This window comes from Sarcophilus harrisii, chromosome 3, assembly GCF_902635505.1.
Source record: "Sarcophilus harrisii chromosome 3, mSarHar1.11, whole genome shotgun sequence".
NCBI classification, from domain to species: Eukaryota; Metazoa; Chordata; class Mammalia; order Dasyuromorphia; family Dasyuridae; genus Sarcophilus; species Sarcophilus harrisii.
The window spans coordinates 268,352,259-268,372,557 of record NC_045428.1 but is presented as its reverse complement, the minus strand read 5'-3'; the positions used below and the strand labels follow the sequence as shown (position 1 = coordinate 268,372,557).

Sequence of the window (20,299 nt, the reverse complement as noted above, 5' to 3'; positions counted from 1 at the left end):
AAAAAAAATACATATTCATTCCAGCGCACCTCCCCAGTGATTAAAAATTCTGTTAAAAGAAGGAAAGCCTCCACTCTAGCACCACCACCTGAGTGACTCTTCCTGTTGCCTTCTACAATAAGGTGTTTCACCAAGTACTGTGTTCCTGAATGCATTTTTCACACTCTCTTTTGTTAAACATATATATATATTTTTATTTCTGAGTGTGGCACTTCTCCACCGGATAGCAAGGAAAAGTGAGAACAAGAACAACATTACACAAAAGTACTGTACCATTGCCTTTTTTTTTTTTTTTTTAAGGTTTCAGGAACCTCTACAGTTAATAAGTTAAATAAAGGGTCTGTGTACATAAATATTTGTCTAGGAACCCTATCATATCTACAACACAGTAAGAATCTACAGAAGGACAAACTTTTACAACACTACACTGAGTGCAATTGTTTTATAACATTTCAAATATACAAAGCTCTGTTCTTTTTTTTTTTAATAACAATGGTATGTACAGAATCAATAATCACAGTTTAGTGACTTAGACAGTCCATATTCTAGCAGTGTATTTCCCTTTGGTTTGATATAAAAACCTTGGTTGGTGTAGTGATAAACAATAGAACAAGAAAAAGATATCCCTTTCCTTTAAGTGCACTGGTTATCATACAGCATCAAATTAACTCTCTTTCTTCCCTGGAAGCATCCTTGGGTGAGAAAACTCAGTAAATCAAGGTGTGATTTTTAAAAGATGGGGAGAACAGGAAAGAGAAGAATCCAATCTTTAAAAAAGCACACACATTAAATATTATACGTGAAATCCAGGGAGAAAAAGCAAAGAAAGAGACTCAAAATATATTTTACATTATGACGTCATTTTAAAAGAGGGAAATGAAAGAACAAATCAGCAGGTTGGACATTTAAGGGGAGAAAAAAGATACCAGCCAAGGAATTTGCTATTCAGGAGCTGTTAATGTTGGTTTACTCAGGAGAGTACTGTGGCAAAGGATGCTTTCTTTCTCCAAGTTCCTAACTCGAGAACCTCTCCAATGTCTTAGTTTGCTGGTCCTCTTTTTTTTTTTCTTTTTTTTTTTTTTTTTTTTTTTTCCATTTGGTCTTGATTGGTGCTATTTGAGGTGACCTTTTATTTGATTATCGGTGGTGGTGCTGGGTCGGATTTTAACACACCTCTTTCCCTGTGCTGTTCCCAGGGAGGATATTGAGCTGTGTCAGCTGAGCGGCGTGTTCTTTTGCTTTCAGCCTCAGAGCTGCTATGCTTGAAGCCCGTCTATCTGCGGCAGCTGTGGCGGGGTCTGAGAGCGCACTTGACTGCACTCCGCTATCCACCGCGGGAGTGGGCTGTCTCAGTAGGGCGGCAGCGGTGGAAGCACTAGTCAGGGGAGCCATAGTGGAGAAGAGCCTGCGAGGAAAGTAAACATGGGGGTAAACAACTGAGGAAGTTTAGGTATGGCCATAATCATCCATCCATCCCTCCACACATGCATGCTTGCATATATACAAACATCCCTTCCCCCTCTTTTTAATTTTCTTAATGAGCTCTCTTCAACTCGTATTCAATGCATTTAAAGCCTGAAGTGTGAGCAATGCGACTTTTTAATTTTTTTTTTTTTTTTTTTTTGGAATTGTGGGAGAATTCGACTGGGTGCTGAGGGGGCAGAAGACCTGTTGCAAAATTTCAATGTTGGCATTCGGGAGATTTTTTTAAAGTCTAATTTTATCAAAGTTGTTAGTGACAGGCTTGTTCAGGACCCTGTCAAGAGTAGAGTTGATACTATGATTTATGCTGAATAGAGATATAGATTACAAAGCCAAATGCTTTCTCATGATTATCCAGAATCAAGGAGAGGAATGAAGGAGAGAGCAGGGGAGAATAAGAAAGAGAAAGGGAGGAAAACGATGTGGGAGGGAGAAAGAAAGGGATCAAGAAAAATCGGGAGAAAGTTGAAAGTGATGGGAAGAGAAGATTGGAAGAGAGGGAGAAGAGAGGAGAGAAAAGAAGAAGGGGGAGAGAAAGAGCAGGAGGGAGGGGAAAAGGGAGGATGAGGAAGAAGGGAGGGAGGGAAGGAGGGGAAGAATAAAAGAGGGAGGGAGAGAGGCGGAAGGAAGAGAAAGAGTTAGGAAGAGATAGGTAGGAATAGGGAAGGAGAGAGAGAGAGAGAGAGAGAGAGAGATAGTGGTAATGGTTAACTCTCGACAACTCTGTTCTGGTTTGAGGTTATGTTCTGTTTTGCTTTGGTTTTGTTTTTATTTTTTCCCCTCCTTCCCACCAATGAATGTCTATGTTACTCTTTCTCCTGGGAAAAGCTCCGAAGTCCCTGGTGCCCGGTGTGTCTATCGGCTCCTTAGCCCTGATGCCCATTCCCTGCAGGAGGTGGTATGCCTGTTGATTTCCTCACAGTGGAATGCCAATTACTAGCCAGCAACCTAGCATCCCCGCTCAATGACACAATCTTTTAAATGCCTTCTCTCTAGTTTGCCTGACTTCTCTCCCTGGAGCAGTGGCAATGAAGAGAGGGAGTGACCCCCTTGACTGGCACATGAAGATGCACAGACATTCCATTAACCAAGGAGGTGATTATTGACATCATCACTGCTAGGAACTGAACTATGGTCCTTGTAAAGGCAATGGGCCTTATAGCTAAGCCTCAGCTTGCTAAGCCTGGGCACTGGCCACCACAGAGCAGTCACTGCCTGCTTTTCCTTTTCCTTGGCATGGAAAGTGGAAGCCAGGGTTGGTAGCTGAGAGGAACCAAAGCCAGAGTTGGCCACTCTCCCCAACCCCCCAAAGGAGGCTTGGTTCTTGGGCTGGCCTCCCTCCTGAAAGATGGCCTGGGTTTGTTCCATGCTCTGTTGGCACCTTGCTTTGAGTTTTCCACCCTTAACTTATTACCCTTAGGAAGAAGTCAGAAAATCCTATTTTGTGTGAAAAAATACAATGCTCCTCCTCCCTCTCCAATCCACCCCTCTTACCTTATTCCTTGCCCTTCCTTGCCTATTTTAATCTTACAGCCCATTATCCAGGCTGTTGTTAGTAAGCTTTTACAATTCACTTTTCAATTTGTTGTCAGGGGGAAAATAGTAGAAGAACTGCATTAATGCTACAGGAGAGCTGATAAAATGTGAAATCATGGCTCCATGCAGGGGGCGTGACAGAACTGTAACATCACTTGTTCCATTAGGTAAATTGAGTCACTGACTGCAATTTGATGTACAATCTGTTTAATTTCATTGGTTTGTATGCAGAAACTAATTTTACTTGGAATTTAGTTTTTTCCCCTCCATGAAATGATTTTTTTTTTTTTTTTTGGTTAAGTGGCTGCTCAGTTGGATGAATCTATTATTTCTTTGTTCTCTTAAAGAGAGATCATTGCAGCTACATTCAGTTTTATTTTCACTGCACTTTCCAACTTAATACATCCTTCCTTTGTTTCTTTGTCTGTGTGATTAACTACAGACTTTTATTTCATCATTTGATGTTCATTTAAAGGAAGGGAGCTGTAATGTAAGATGAATTATTTCTTTTATTTCCTTGTCTTGTACCACTGTTTGATTCAGGTGTAACATCCAGGAATGTAGCTTTAACAGCCGGTCACCTGAGTGACAAGATGGATTCAGCTTCAGGACACTGAGAATGTCTGACCTCAGTGTTAGCTACACAAAGCCTCACATAAGCTTCTCTTGAACCTAAGTCCTTGTTCAACTCCCGTCTAAAGGAGGGATCACCAGCATGGATTTTGCTTTCCCATCTCTCTCTCCCATTTCTCCATTAACCATTACTGGCATTTTTAAAAATGAATATTTTAGGATTATTACGTGAAAATACAATTATTGTTCATAAAACATAAAGTCATTTTTAATTATCCTCAGTGAAACCATTTTCCTGATAAGGAATAGAAAATATTTTCTTATAACAATCTTTCCTTATTTTGTTAAAGGACCAATAATTTGAGTAATTTCTTCATTCTTTCCCTTTTCTCTTTCACTATTTTATTCTCCTAATCTCTTAACCCTTCAGTTCCTTACATGCTGGTGTTTTGTTTTCCCCTTTATATGTTTTGTGTGTGTGTGTGTGTGTGTGTGTGTGTGTGTGTGTGTTTTAAAAGGATAACATGAATAACATTACCTTCCAAATGCAGGACTGATGAAGGCTGGATGCCGGAATACTGCTGCACCCAGGAAAGTGCTGAGGCCTAGTGGAGTCCCACTTGGTGGCAAAGTTGCAGAACCAGGTGGAGGAGGTAGACTGGGAAAGGCGGCAGCAGCTGCAGCAGCAGCAGCAGTCCAGGCTGAGTCCAGAGCTGGGTGATGAGGAGGGAAGGGGCTGGCATCCAGATATGGACTGAGGGGATGGGTTGCTGAGAGAGGGCCAGGAAAAGGCAAACCTGGAGGATGTGTCTGAGCTCCTGCTTTCTCCCTTTTTCGCCACTTGGCCCGACGATTCTGGAACCAGACCTACAACCCCAAATAAACCTCTGGTGAATGACTCTTTTGTCTGTCTGCTTATAAGGTTGCTTTAAGTCAGATATATGTACTTCTCTGCCTCAGATTGTCTTTTGGGACCAGAAAACTATCCCTTTCTTCCTTCCACCTCACTTCTACCTCTAGTCTTGATGTCATAATCATGTTGTGTTTTGACTTAAAAATGTAAGATTGTGTTGTGCCATATCTGGAGAGAGGGAGAAAAAGATATGGAAATAGGTTCCATTTATGAAATCAGAAGAGCAGGGAAAGAGGGATATACAAATCCTATTCAATCATGTTGTTGTTGTTGTTTTAAACAGATTACTTCCTTCCCCAGTTTAAGAAGGAAATGAATTTGCATTTTTGGAATGTTCACAATGGACAGAAACAATTGTACTCCATACCAATGGCTGTTTTCAACTATTTCAGGTTTATATGGCACCAAGATCCTCAACTTCAACTTCATCTTCATTAGTTAAAAGGGGGACAATTCAGCAATGTGTATGTTGGGTGTGGAGTCTATGTGATGAAAATAAACTGATCATACTGTTCCATAAAATGAACTATGATCAGAGTAATTCCCATGCCTGTGTTAGGTACAGAAACACATTCAGTTCACTATATTAGTGGTTATACAGAGATATTACCTATAGTAAATAGATATGCAAAATATAATAGTATGTACTTTTCAAATTCTTTAGAGCATTCACATTTCCTAGTTTCTTCTAGGATATAAATTGAACATATTCAAGTAAGATGGTATGATTTTATGATGTTCTCAATATAAAATATCTTTCTATTTAGTAATAGAAAGTCTAATTAGACATCTTTACCTGAAATACTTGCTGCAGCTATCAACGTTCTAAAAATAATTCCCAATAGCATCAAATGACTTTTTGTGTAATCTATTCAGTACACCCACATTCCCAAGATCTGCTGGGGCTCTTGAAAACTTTAAGAGTTAAATCATAAAACAGCATTATTGGTGAGTTTTGTGCCACAATAAATGACTAAAAAATTAAAGAATTTCAATTCCTGGCTATGTATGTACAATTTTATGAAGAAATAATATTAAATATCAAATAGGAGTTATAGTCCTCCTCCCCAATACATAGTGTTATCAAATGTAATTTAAGCTCTCAAATCAAATTGTGAATATCCCAGATTCTAAGCTTGGTTTGACTTTTAACCAGCTATTATAATTAATCACTAAGAAAAAATCAGCAATCAAAATAGATTGATCTTTTCAAATGGTGCTGTGAAGGAGGAAAATCTGAAAAATTCTACGTTTTTCATTTTTTTTTTTAAACTACAAATCCTAAAAGCTTTAGGAATTGACAGAGTAATCCAGTCTTCTCTGTGAATTGGGGGCGGGGGTAACATTTATGCATGATATTTTTTACTCTGAATGTGATTTCTGTTTGAAGGAAAGTAACAGCAATATCTTTGTTACAATCAAAGGAATAAAGGAAGGAAAGTTGTACAAGAAGAGACAAAATGGCCTTAAGAAAATGAAAATATTTCCCAATCTGATTTTATCACCTAGCCCAACCTCAATTATCAAGATGTCCCTACTGCAATTCCCCATTATTGAATTAATACTTCTGAGTACACCCAAAGGTAAACTAGGGGACTCTAATAATTCATATTCACTTAATTACATCTCCTCTAGTGAATAGGGGGAAAGGAGAAAGGAGGGGTGGGGGGGGAGACTCTTTCTTTCTTTTTAAAAGTTATTTAACTTTCCCACGACTTGTTCCCCTGAGCTGAAAATACTGATTTGCTGTCACATCTCTGTTTGACAATGGAGAAATGTGTCAACAGAAAGGAGGGGACAGATCTCATCATTAACCCCTCTAATGCAAGAAGCTGTTGTGTATTAAATGAGCCATATGGAATTTATTATGCTTTATCAGCGCTTGATTTTAACTGTAAAGTGATTTGCTCAGCTTCAGACCCAGAGACATCTGTTTTCTGTTGGCAATCAGGGCATCCCAGTGTTTATCGTCTCTTTGGTTATGAGGCTTGGGTTAGGAAATGCACTCTGGTATGGGGCTGCAAACACCTTTAATAGCATTGCACTCACTCACTATTAGATCAATGCGGGCTTATTGCTATAAAAAATGGGAAATCAAATAGCATTAGCCAGCTCCTTGTGCAGGCGGAGGGGAAATCAAACAGCATTTTGCCTTCAAATGGCCCTGTTTGTTCTAGCACTAAGTGGGCTTTTATGAAGCCCGATTGGAGACTTAATCGCAGCCAAATACCTGCTTGGAGCTGAGCAGATTCGTCTAACAACCAAATCCGCGTTCTGCCCGATTATTTCAATCAGAGTAAGTTTACGCCAGAGGATTGTTAGGTATCGGGGTTAAGTCTAGGCTCCCGAAGTGCCAAGCAGTCTGAGATTTTTGAAACCCTTTCTCTGTCCCTTGGACTTCCTCTCTCTGTCATTTTGTCTGTCTATCTGTCTGTTTCTGTTCTGTCTCTCTGTCTCTGCCTCTCTAATTGTCTCTTTGTCTCTTTCACTGCCTGTCTTTCCCCACCTCATTTGTTCCTTTCTTTAGGGTGATTTCAATTTTATATAGAATTTGTATTATATCTATTATATATATATATATATATATATATATATACATACACACACAATAGATAAAACATATGTAGCATATGTTTATATTTTAAGTTGGACCCCTGCTTTCAGTTCAACCTTTAGAAACCAATTTTTGTAGTCTTTGACAAGGTTCACAAAATTTTGTCCTAATTTATGTGGCTGGACCTCCAGGCTATGTTGGAGGAGAAAAGTGCAGCTCTAGGCAATTCTCCTCCCTTCTCTTTCCTCTTTCCTTACCAGATCTCTCTCCTACTTCTCTCTTTTTTCTTTCCCTTTTCTTTGCTGTCTTTTCCTGTCTTATTCTAACTACAAATACAGTTTTTTTCTCATTCTTGGAGGATGGACCTTAAGAAACTCACCTGGACTCGGGCTTCTGTAAGATCCAATCTCATAGCCAACTCTTCCCTGAGAAGGAAACAACACAAACACAGAGATCAATGTAGTGAGATGGTCATGCATAGACCTTGGACTCACAGTACCACTAAACTAGAGTTCCCTGGGGATAAGTTAACAAATACACCTTGGCTTACTTGCAAAGACCCTAAGATTGAAAACATTAAGCTCACATTCATCCCCTTTTGCTGCTAAAATTAGTCTTTAGAATAGATGCACAATCTTATGATTGCTGAGTATAGGGATTTTTTTTTTTTTTAAGAAAATGAGTCCAGATGTAATCATTAATGTACTTTCTTAAATTTATGTGGAGGCAAAGTACACTGATGCTTTTCCCTTCATATAAGTATTCTATATTTTGTCAGTCAGACATATGATCATGTGAAATTCTTACACCATGATCCTCTTAGCATTTTGTTAGTAGAGAAAACAATACCAGTAAAAAAAAAAAAATAATAAAGTCAATTTAATACTTGGGTCTGAATCAGTGAGAAAGTGCAGCTGGACATCTATCTTAAGTCTTTTTTTTTTTTTTCCTGTTGCCTGTGTCTCTGTCACACTCTCTTTTCTTGTTCTCTGGATTTTATACTCTCACTGTTTCCCTCTCCCTTCTTCCCCTTTCCATTAGATCACAATTCCTATTGCCCTCTGGAGTTATGTTAAGCTTATTAAAAGTTCAGTGGGGGGAATTTTTCGATTAGTAAAATACTAGGCACCTCCTGTTTCAAATGCCCACCATAAAGTCTGCACATCACAGAGGAAGTCGATTTAACTGAAACTCTACCCCATCATTGAAGTTATTACAGCAACAATTAAGATAAATAGGAAACCATTAAGATGTTGTAAAACTGCTCACAATCTGTTTACCGAAAATAGGAGACTCAGAATATTATTGGATCTCTCTCTAATAAGATGAAAGAGTAGGGCTAGCTGAACACTGGGACCCAGGACCATGAGGGAAGCTGATTTTTGCTAGTCTCCAGGCTTCACCTGAAAGTTTCTTTCAAAGCATTCAGCATAGGGGAACTAAATCTGCCCTACCCCTCCACTCTGCTGTTTAAATCAAGTCATTTACACCCCACTCACAGCTAGATCAAAGGAATATCTTTAGAAGGGTGGGGTAATAGTAAATCTGGGGGAGGGACTACAATGTCCCCCTCATCTGATTCTCCTAAGAAAAGTTTTTTTTAAAGGTGGACACTAACTCCAACTCAGTCACATTTCCCCTTTTTATTCTTAACTTGTATCCATTTGTAATATATGGTATAGTCACATAGTATGCTAATGGATATTGGATTTTGAACATCTATTTTAAAGTTTCTTAGACACACACACACACACACACACAGAGAGAGAGAGAGAGAGAGAGAGAGAGAGAGAGAGAGCGCTAAAGGAGGGGGATGGGTCGAGGATGGAGAAGGCCAAGTTTAACCATTCTCGAAATCCGCTACTTTCTGTATCCTGTTGGGAGAGAATTTTAGAATGCAAAATCAACTATAATTCGAAATCCAGGCTACATGCTAAAGTATTCACAGTATGTTCTCTGCTTTAAAAGAGTAGTCACTTTTCTCTTTTAAAATTTAAATCAAAAAGCTTAAGTCGTATGTGAAGTAGCTGGTTTAAGCTTGTCAAGTAGTTCTCTAAATATGTTTGCACTGCTCCGACACCTTGCGTATCTTTCTTTTTCTCTCTCCCCAACTGGATATTTCCTCCCGATCCTGACTTTCCCCCCAGTAAAAGCAAGCTATAAACCAAATGAGTTTTGGATTGGGATAAAGAAGGATTCTACGGTATACCTCCCAAATCGAGGATCAACTTCACCGGATTAGCTGAATTAGCACGGTACATACTCTCTCTCCCTGTCTCTTGAATATATATTTTAAAAATATATATTGTAAGAGTGATATAGAGTGCAACAAAATATTCCCATTTTTAGATCCTCAACATATAACTGAATACATTTTCCCATCATTTAAAAATTTGTATCAGCTTTATATAAGGAATTCAATGCCCCATGATTTGTCATGCACACATAGCCAGTTTTGTTAAGAGCATTAATTAAATACACAAATTTAGACTGTAGGCAGGCAGACTTATAGAAAAACATCGCATGACTCCAGGTTTTTACTCGGATACATATTTTGGGAGTTCTCAAATAAGAATACTTTGATCTTTTTAAAGGACTTTCCTGTAGGGGTAAGGCTGTAAAGTCCCCTGGGAATACTGTAACTGATATCCCACAGGCTTGTCTGTGAATATGAAGGGAGTTCAGGGAGGCAGACGAAAATAGATCATGATTTGTTGTAGACTTCACCAGAGCCAGCGCTACCTGCCTTAGGCCAGAGAAGTATGCAGCAAATATAGCCCGAGTCCAGAACGGGAAAGTTGGACCAATCCTTTGGGTATGTGGTCGCTTGTGAATCTATTTGTCTGCAAGTCTGTTAGACAGAGTAGCGCTTTCTGTTCTAGGTAGGCAAGCTGGTTTTCCAACATAATTTAGAAAAAAAAAGAAATTGGGCATGATGATGGGAGGACAGAAATCGCCCTGCCAAATTTTGATCCCTTTGAAATCATAGCGGGATTGATGGGACGGGGATTACTAGAAGTCCATAAAAAGGAGTAGGGACGTGTGGTGGGAATGGGGGACTGGAGAAGGTGTAAGAGTTTAGGGAAGTTCAGGGACAGTAAGTAGGTCCCGGAGCTAAGGCCGGGAGACACCTGCAAATAATGCACGGGTCGGGTCCCTCGAGGTTTTCCGCTTAAGCCTAATCTTTTTGACTGTACTGTACTGTACAGTCAACAATGCCGAAAATGGTAGATACGGTTCCTTTCGGTTCCTTTTCCCGCATACCTGCTTGTCTTATCTGTACGTTTGTCTTTACCTCCCAGACACCTCTTTGCCCTTGGCTGTCAAAGCCCGATTCTGTGTGTGTGTGTGTGTGTGTGTGTGTGTGTGTGTGTGTGTGTGTGTGTAGGGGAGTGGGGGGCTCCTAGGAGAAATGACAGTACCTGGTGAAAACGTCGGGATAGTGGGTTTTTTGGAAAGCCCGCTCCAGTTCCTCCAGCTGATAACTGGTGAAGGTAGTGCGGTAACGCCGCTGCTTCCTCTTGAGCAGGCCCTCCTCGGAGTCACTGCCAGCAGACAAGCACACACTGTCCTCGCCGTCTTTGCCCTCGCCGTCCTCGCCCGGGTGCAGCAACAGCTCCTCTTTGGGAGACAGCTCCCCGCCCTCCGCGGCAGCGGCGGCTGCGGCTGCGGCGGCAGCGGCAGCGGCGGCAGCGGCAGCGGCGGTGGCAGCCGTGCAGCGCCTGGGCTCCTTCAGGAGGCCCCTGCCGTCGTCCTCCAGGAGCTCCTCCTCGTCGTCTTCCAGCAATTCTTCTTCTTCGTCGTCTTCCTCTTCGTCCTCTAGCAGCTCTTCCTCATCGTCCTCCGGGCCTGGAGGACCCGAGGAGGCGGCAGCAGCCGAAGCTACTTGCCCCAGCCTGTCGTCGGGGTGCGGGGCGCCTCCCTTGCTGCCCAGCTCGTCCAGAGCGGGCGGCGGCGGCACGAAGGGGGCCCCGTTCTCCCTGTACGACTTGCTGCGGCTGATGCTAACCTGTGGCGCTTGGCTGATTTTGAGCGTGTCCCAGGCAGAGGTGGCCCCAACCCCGGCACCGACTCCGGCCCCGTCGGGTCTGTCTCCCGACCTCTGCTGCTGGGGCTCCCCGCGCGGTCCCGCGGCGGCCGCCGCCGCTGCCGCTGCTGCCGCCGCCGCCGCCGCCGCCGCCGCAGCTCCTTGCAGGAGGCGACCCCCTCCCGGACCGTAGAGGCGCCTAAGCTTGGGGGGTAGATGAAGTTCGGCTTCGAACTGGGGACTACTGCCCTTCGGGGAGCCTGCTGAGGGAGGAGGAAAGAAAGGGCAGAGAAAATGGGGTGCACAAGGAAGGAGAAGGGAGAGAGACCGACAGACGGTCGATACCCCAACAGCAGGGACAGAGAGAGAAAAGAGAATGGGGTGGGGAGAAAAAGAGAAGGACATAGTAGGTCAATGCCAGTGTCCCAGGCACAACTACCAGCTGTCACGCAAAGGAAAGTTTGGCATCGGTTTGTCCCATTTCCCCTCTGTCTCAATCCTCAGATCTCACACTACTCAAATATTCAGTTCTACTAAGACCTTTTTTCCCTAGAGAAATCACACAAGAAGCCCTGGAATCATTTTGGGCAGTTTCCTCCTTCGGCTAGTTCAATTCTTAATAATGGTCTCATGGTTTTGCCCCCTCCTCCAATAGATTGGTAGGGGATCGAAAGAGGGCCGAGGGAACTGGCAGGCCCTATTCATCCAGATGCACTAGAAAACATCACACGGGACAGTTGGCACGGTGCCCATAGTTTTCGACTCCCAGCTCACTCTTTCTTCACCCTCCACTTTATTAGAGATCATTATGCGTTCATTTTTTCTGAACCCCCCAAAATTTTTTGGGAAAGAAAACATTCTGGCACCGAAATAACTTTAAAAATAAAACTTAAAACTTTGCTAATTACATTGCTCCCCGCTTTTCTATGACTAGGCAAAACGGCCCTGGGGCACTGCAGCTAATCCTTGGCTGGCAAACGAGAGAGGGGAGCTGCCCCAGCTGGAGGCCGCTGGAGCGGCAGACAGACCTAGGAGGTTCTGGGAGCCCTGATCCGTCCCCTGCCAACCTCCGGGGTGGGGTGGTGGGGGAGAAATTCTTTCTACTGAAACAAGAAAAATTCCCCAAGAGCAAATACGCCTTTAAAAAGAAGTGGAGAAGAATGGGGTATGTGTGAATAGAAAAGTGTTAAAGGAAATAAGCCTGCCAAAGAGTATGCTTGGGGCTCTTTCCCTTCGAGGAAGCGCCTGACACAGGTGCTGCCACAAGCTTTCTTTAAAAAAAAATAAATAACGGAGAAAGTCAGTTTTCCTTTAAATGAATGACTTTTTCTCTTGTCCTCCCATCCCCGCCCTAGTTAGTCTCCTTTTCCCCAAAGGAAACACACAGGCATTAGCTTGACTGCCAGCTTTAAGAAGTCAAACGCGAGTCTTCGGGGATTTTCTTCCTATTCTCTAGATATTCCCCTCCCTTTCAAATTTAAATAGAGAAGATTTGGGAACATGCTGTAAAATAATTATTCTGCATTTTGTAAATCACCGTTTGAATGAAAATCGTAGTATCATCTGGAAAGACAGAAACAGACACAGAGAGAGAAGAAGAAGAAGAAGAAGAAGAAGAAGAAGAAGAAGAAGAAGAAGAAGAAGAAGAAGAAGAAGAAGAAGAAGAAGAAGAAGAAGAAGAAGAAGAAGAAGAAGAAGAAGAAGAAGGAGAAGAAGGAGGAGGAGAAGGAGAAGAAGAAGGAGGAGAAGGAGAAGAAGAAGGAGGAGAAGAAGAAGGAGAAGAAGGAGAAGAAGAAGGAGAAAAGGGAGAAGAAGGAGAAGAAGAACAACAACAACAAGAACAAGAAGAAGTCCCCTCGGAAAGCTGTATTTTTCGTGTGGTCCAATACCATAAGATAAAACTTCATATTCTGCAATGCTTCAATTAAAAGGGTCCTAAGAAATATGTAAGGGGGAAAAATGGATCGTAAGGAAAAGAAACCTCAGGAGAGAAATGACATCTCTCCTCAGCCCCGGTTTGCTTTTTTTCGGATGTCCTTAGATTTCGGCTGTTTTGAGATTCTCCAAGTCGTTTCTCTAAAAAATTTGATCCCGGGCTGTACATGCCATTTCTGATTTTTCCCTACACATACCAACACCTATCTCCAATTCTACCGATATATTACTTTTATAAAACAGCTATATTAAACTAACAACCAGAAACGCTTCAATATAATCTGGAGAGAGAGTAATCTACTATTAAAGACATTTAAAAAACAACCCCCCCCCCAAAAAAAAGGTCCCTTAAAAGGGTGGGTGTCAGGCAGCAAAGTTTACAGCAGGCCTTAAGAAATCTATCTTCCTCTTCTTCCTCAATCCCTCTCCCTCGTTCCTAAAACTTCTTCCTTCTCCAAAACAAAATCTAAATCCACAATAATTGAATTTCGGGAATGATTTTTTTGGCTGTCGCGATTTGCAGTCCGAAGGATTGAAAGGTTTGTTTCTTACCTTGCGCGACCTTATCCTGATCTGTCCGGTTAGATAGAGAAGGCAGGCTCTGAGCAGCTCCTAGCAATCTCATTTTACAGGGACTCCGCCTGCCCAAGATGCTGTCTATGCAGTAGGAAGAGAGCAAAGTTGGAGATTTACTTTTGCATTCAGGCCTCTCAGAGCAGCTCTCCTCTTGGTACTGATTGCTCATGGTTTTTGGCTTTTCCCCTTTTCGTTACGAGCTGGGAGGTTGCTGCCTCTCTCGGAAGACTGGCTGGATATGTGAGTGGGGGGGAAATGGCTGGCTTTTTTTTTTTTTTTTTTTTTTTTTTTTTGGTTTTGGGGTTTGAGGTTTTTTTTCCTTGTTGCTTTCCCCGCCCCACCCCCTAAGCTGCTTGTTTTAATCCCCCCTCCGGCGGCTCCCACACTCGCCCCTCTTCGTGCTCAGGACACCAGTAACAAGTGTAGTGAGCAGCAATTGCTTTGCTCCGGAGTCCCTCTCCTCCACGTGCTGGGAGTCGTCCTCTGATTGGTTCTCGCCAGAGGCTGGGCAGCCTCAGGCTACAGGTTAGAAGTAAAACTCGACATGGATTTTCCGGAGACACTCCTTAAGCACCATCACCAAATAAAAGTTCATAGCCCTATCCTTTAGAAGAACTTTTTTTTCCCCTTTCTTTTATTAAAAATAAAACAAAACTCTCGAATGCCTTATCTGAAGCTCTGGTACCTCCAAGCCCATCCTCTCTAGGCTGCTTCTAATGGCTCTCATACTGTGGGAAAGCCATTTCTGACGCTATGGTCTCTCAGGGTTTCGTGAAAGTAGATAGAGGACATAGGAAGAAGGCCAAAAGACCGGAATGACACATCAAAGCCGAACTCAAACAAACAATGCATCTTAAAGCCTCCGAGGTATCCAGCCTACAACACAATTTTAAAAAGGTTTGCTTTCGTTAATGCAGATGACAATGGCCAGCCGAGAGGCTAAGGCGTGGGCAAGGCTGAATAAACTCTGTGGTCTGTCTCAGCATACCCACAATACAACATAACGTGAACTCCAGGTTTTAAGTTAATATCCCTCAACCTCAAGACGAAACACACCTTATTTACTGATTTTTGTTGTTGTTTTCCTAAGCTATTTGAAATGGGGGAATTGTTAAAACTTAAGTTTCGCAGCTAACAACATGGGGGAGTTTATTTAAAACCGGAGGAGAAGGAGGAAGAAGAAACGGCCTGGAAGAAGAAACTAGGTCTGGAGGATTTCCTTCTGGTCTCTATAAACTTCCTTTTATCCTCTCTTATAGACTTTACAAATTCTGCTCCCCCCTCGAATCAAAGTTACATCATTATAGAAACCTGAGTGAGACCACACTGAACAGAGATCTCATGGAAGGTTAGTTTGGGACACGGAGGGTGGCAAAGGAATAGACTCATTAAGCTCTGAACAACAGGGGGCTATGTTCCAGTCTCATCGTTATCGTCTAAAATAGAAGACCCGTGATTCTCCTTGTTAATATATCTGTTCTGACTACGAATTGATGGCACAGATGAGGGTCCCAAGGAAGGAAGATTGGGATAAAGCCCTAAAGATTAGGGGGCATTTCTCCGAAAACAGCTTTGACAGTTAGCATCACATACACACACGGACGCACGCACTAAAAACAAAGAAACAAACCCAAAATTGAGGAGTCCGACACCCACAATATCAAGATCTGAACTAAGATTTAAATTTGTAAACTCGGATAGCGAAACCCTTGAATTTATTCCGCTTCTGCCGGGCTTCCATAGACTTTCCAGCAGCGGCGGCATAGTTTAGGGCCCAGAGGAAAGAAAGGGAAACACTAAACTGGAGGGGGAGAGGGAAGGAGATTAAGTGGTGGGATGGGAGGTGTTTTAGAAGGGGGTTGGGGGAAGGGTAATCCATGTCGGGTTTTCCTCTTTTTTCATCTTTCCCCATTCAATGTGTCAAAGAAGAAGCATTTTTACAAAGGGTTATACTTGAATTGCATACAGTCAGTATTTAAAAATACAAGGATTCATAATTGGAATTTTCTCTGTAATAAACATCTGGATAACTCTTTTAGATGCTAATGGGTGATAGACATTCGGCTGGTTTGGCAGAAGTATTTAATATACAACTTGAGAGGGATGAAGTGATGATCACTGCAACACCAACCCCTTGGGGGATGTTGCAAAGCTCTCTCTCCTCTCACCGAAGATTTTTAGTTTTCTTTTTCAGTCGGTTCTGCTGGATGGGGAGGGGATGGAGAATAAAGGAGGGCCTTGGTGAGAGGTGACGACGAAGTCGAGACATCTCAGACACTAGACTGTGAGGCATTTCTGGAACTGAAAGACACCTGGTGAAGCTTTTTCCTACTCTTCATTTCCACTTTAAAGCACCCTCACTCCCAATTTATTCCCCTTGGTTCTAAGTGACCGATGACGCCATTATTAATAGTATCTTAAATTTAGTACGTTGTATTGATCTGTCTCAGCTTAAATGATTCCCCTCCTTTTCAGCTTAAATGGGTTTAATATATGATAAACAAGCATCACCACTCACAAAAATACACATTGACTTAGTCCTTTCTCTTTTCTCGAAAGCAGATCTTTTAAAGACCTGTTTTTCTCTCTTCTAAACAAGGAACCCCCTTGAGAACACTCTAAGATTTCTTCCAAGCTTCTTACCAGAAGAGTTAGTTACTTTCCATTTTCCAGCCCAAACTACGCGTTGGAAATCCACAAGATCCGTTTTATTTCTCTTCTTAACTTTGTGTCTCTGCAAAGTATATGCAGGAAAAGGACAGAAACCGACAATAAGTATAATGTGAAAAGATTAGCAGAAGTTTTTTGCTTTATTTTACTTTGTCTTTGAAGTGTCCAATGCGTCCTACACCTGAAGTAGACGACCTTTAATATCTGCCGTTTTACCATTTTAAACAGGGAGAGAGAGAGAGAGAGAGAGAGAGAGAGAGAGAGAGAGAGAGAGAGAGAGAGAGAGAGAGAGAGAAAACAAGAAGAAAGTAGTAGTTTGGCATTAGAGTAGGTATAGGTTCCTATTTTAACTAATCATTGTTAAAAGAGTAAGTTAAAATATAACTTTCTGATTAATGACCACTGAAAACAAATAATAATCAGTTTTTAGAAAACAGATGATATAGCCCAAAGTCTTTCTTTCTTTTCAGAGCATAAAAGATTCTTTCCACTTGTTTTTCCTGCTGTTTTATTTCTTCCAGTTTTCTGATCATGGTTCCGAAGTGCCTTTCTAGAGCGAGAATGCATTTCAGGAGGAAAGTCCATTTAGCTCAGGGAGAATGGCCTGACCTCAGTCACAGTTTACAACTAGCAGCCCTGAAATGATCATTGTTACAATTCAATTATCAACTTCAACAAGCTACAATTTGCTCTTTTTCTATTTGTTCCTCTTCAGTAATTGTCATTCTTTAAAGACACAGTAATTTTTAAAAACCCACCCAGAAAGAAAATTTGCTGACATATTTAGTAGAGAAATAACCTGTATTCTTACTTAATCAGAATCTCACCAGAATTTGTAGTTGAGATTTTTATATGCATTATCTTTTATGGTATTTTTTTTTAACAAACCATAACACAAATTAAGAAATAATTAATAACTTGAGCAAACAGTTGACAAATCTAACTCTTTTACTACTAGAAAGGAGTAAAATAACTTTTTTTAGTTTGACGTAATTTGATGTTTGCTGAACTTAAAAGTCAGCATTTTATCCTTCTTGCTTTTTAATCACTTATCAAATTAAGTGCATTTCAAGTGTGAATGTTGTACATAATTAAGCACTGTTATTCATGATCCCTAGGATATGAAGTCTTTCAGATGTATAATTATTAGCTTTTTTTCCCCCCAGTACTGCTCTTTTCTTTGAGAAAATGGTTTCTGGGTGCTCCTCTTCCATAATCAATAACCAAAGAAAAACTGGCAATCCTAGATTCGTTTGTGAGAATAGAAATCTATGGTTTATTGTGTATATTGAAGTTTTTTTTTTTTTAACCAGAACTGGAAATAATAATTTCCTAGAAGAGGCGAATGTTTAAAAAAAAAAAAACCCTCTTCCTTTATATGACGATAGTTAATTTTATATTGTATTTTCAAAATTATATTGGCAAGAAATGAAGAATAAGGTGGTGGCAGTTAGGTGCCATTATACTGGGGAAAATGTGTTTGGTAGAGAGTTAACCTTGATCACTTTCACTTGAGATGTTTTAATATATTGTGCAATATACACATAGATAAATAAAGCTGTAATGGGCTTCAAGCAGTACCGTTTCGCTAGGGTCCCCTTAAATTAAGCTCAACCTCTTCAAAACATATATTTAAACAATAGAAATAAACTTCATTGGAGTCTGACGACCAATTTTGGAACCATTGGAAGGGAAGACAATGAGTCCTGATTACATGCGAGGATTCTCTGTGATGTGATATCGCCTTTGCCAAGTCATTTTGTTGTTTTATTTATTTTTTTTAAAACAAACTTTCATTCATTTATGGTCTTCTGCAACCTGCTAATTTAACACTGGAGCGCGTTATTGCAGTGTTAGGAGGAGAGAAAGAGGGAGAGAAAACAACAATACTGCAATGATCCAAATGATACAGTAGAATTATAGCAATTATAGTTCTACTTGTAGAAGAAAACCTTGCTGAGATCAGCCAAACAAACTGATGCCTTGTAAGGATAACAAGCTTGTGGATTGACAGCCAACGCTGAGAAAGGCAGGAGGGCACAAACGGAAATATTTGCCTTTTTTTTTTAACTCCAACCAGTCAAGATTAACCTCCTCAAATGTTGCTTTCATAACAATATCCACTTCAGCTCGATGAATCCAGAACACGGTATATATTTTATTCACAACTACAGGTTTATCCGCCTGAAAGTGTGATAACAGGACGATTAACATGACTTTTTTACTTAACATTTACTTTCTCCTTCCTTTTCCTCCTCAACTCCTCCTTTCGCACAAGGAAGCTTTCGACAATTTATTTATTTGTTTATTTAAAAAGAAACGATTGTAGGGGATGTGCAAAGGGACTGATAATTGGATTTCCAGTGCAACCTCTTCAAATAGTTTCGTTTATCCTTCTCTCGGATCCTCGAGTTCTGTAGGATCTGTTAAACTGGCATTCAGTTCTTTGGCTAGGAGTGAATTGTTAGAAAACACCTCTCAGAAGTGTAATCTCAAGCACTGCAGAGTCCCCCGAGGTAACGGACCTGGCTTGTCTAATTAATGCGGTGCAAATAAAGTAACTTTTTCTTTGCAAACTTTGCCACTTTCGGAGGGATTGGTGGAGACACTGAAGGAGAACAGACAAAAGAGAAAGGGGAAAGGGTGGGGGGAGGAGGATATAGAGAGAAGAGATTCCTCTCCCTCCCCCCATTCCCTTATATTCTCCCTATATATAACATTTTCAAGCTTAGATTCACACTGCAGGGAAATATGGCAGCAGTTCTCTCCCTTCCTCTTGGAACTCAAGCCCGCACTTAGGAAAAAGGTGTGTACATTCATGAATACATTGTATGCATTCAAGTAGATGGTTCCTAAACCTCTTCACAGATCAGCACCAATTCCTCTCCAACTTTCCCTAGCTTTCTACACAGAGCCAAGTGTTCCAAATTCAGATCGGGAAACTTCTTATCGGGTTGGTGGCTGGCTAGTCCTATGTACGCAGGAGCTGAAAAGAGAGATGGAACATCTACCACGCAACTGCTGCGCCCTGCAGCCCGTGGCGCAGGGGGTCCCAGCTTTCCTCGCCTCCTTGGACCGCAGAAATCAGAGCCCAGAGCTTGGAGAGCGTGGTAGAGGATGACGGTGCAAGGAAGAAGGGGTTGTATGTGTATCTCTCCCTCTCCCTTTCTTCTCTCTCTCTCTCTCTCTCTCTCTCTCTCTCTCTCTCTCTCTGTCTCTCTTTCTTTGAGTGTCTCTATGCGTGTTTCTCGCTTTGTGTCTCTCCGTCTCTGCCTCTTCTATTTCTCTCTTTCTGTGTATGTGTTTCTGTCTCTGTCTCTGTCTCTCACACAGAGAGAAAGAGAGAGAATGGGAGAGAGAAAAAGAGAGAGACAGAGAGGAAGAGAAAGACAGACAGACAGACAGAGACAGAAACAGAGAGGGAGAGAGAGAGACAGAGACAGAGACAGAGACAGAGACAGAGAGAAAGACAGACAGAGAGACAAAGAGAGAAAGAGAGAGACAGAGAGAAAAAGAGAGAGAGAGAGAGACAGAGAGAAAGACAGAGAGACAGAGAGACAAAGAGAGAGAAAGAGAGAGAGAGACAGAGAGAAAGAGAGGGGGGAAAGGATGGAGGGAGAGGGAAAGGGAAAGGGAGAAAGAACATTTATGGGATAGTTGAAGTAATTTTGATTAGTTTCCCTCTTCATCAAGATAAGTTAGGCACATGTGCCTCCCTCCCTGCACCCCCACACACACTCCCCGTGCCCAGATGACTTGGGCACCACACTCACTTCCCCTGGGTGCCTCTCGGAACTGCAACAAGAGCTCTCCCCCTAGTGGGTACTTGGAGGTTGGGCTCGTGCCCTGCTCCCAGCTCCAGACTTGTAAACTGGCAGATTGAAGTGTTCACGAGGAATGAATGGGAGAAGAAAACAAAAGCTCTGGAAACATTTCCAAGTGTTCAATAAAAGACCCATCTGTACCTTTCTTTTCCATAGTATTCGCAATTAATATCCACCCCGTGCAGATTATAGGGAGATAATTACTATAT

The 20,299-nt window shown here is 41.7% G+C and overlaps 1 protein-coding gene across 1 annotated transcript; it reads right to left on the bottom strand.

Annotated features, from left to right (window-relative positions):
• Nucleotides 1-1,056: 1,056 nt before the first annotated feature.
• ARX (aristaless related homeobox) lies at nt 1,057-14,022 on the bottom strand. Its single transcript, XM_031959460.1, has 5 exons — nt 13,573-14,022; nt 10,481-11,348; nt 7,438-7,483; nt 4,130-4,458; nt 1,057-1,405 (listed from the first exon to the last, which is right to left on the bottom strand). The coding sequence occupies exons 1-5, from the start codon at nt 13,763-13,765 to the stop codon at nt 1,165-1,167; spliced, it is 1,677 nt and encodes a 558-aa protein (XP_031815320.1). The 5' UTR covers nt 13,766-14,022; the 3' UTR covers nt 1,057-1,164.
• Nucleotides 14,023-20,299: the final 6,277 nt, after the last annotated feature.

Coding starts and splice junctions, on each gene's coding strand:
- ARX (XM_031959460.1), bottom strand. CDS start 13,765: ATGAGCAATCAGTACCAAGAGGAGAGCTGCTCTGAGAGGCCTGAATGC. Junction 4,459..7,437: donor TTACAGAAGCCCGAGTCCAG/GTGAGTTTCTTA, acceptor TTGGGGTTGTAG/GTCTGGTTCCAGAATCGTCG. Junction 1,406..4,129: donor ATCAGTCCTGCATTTGGAAG/GTAATGTTATTC, acceptor CTTTCCTCGCAG/GCTCTTCTCCACTATGGCTC.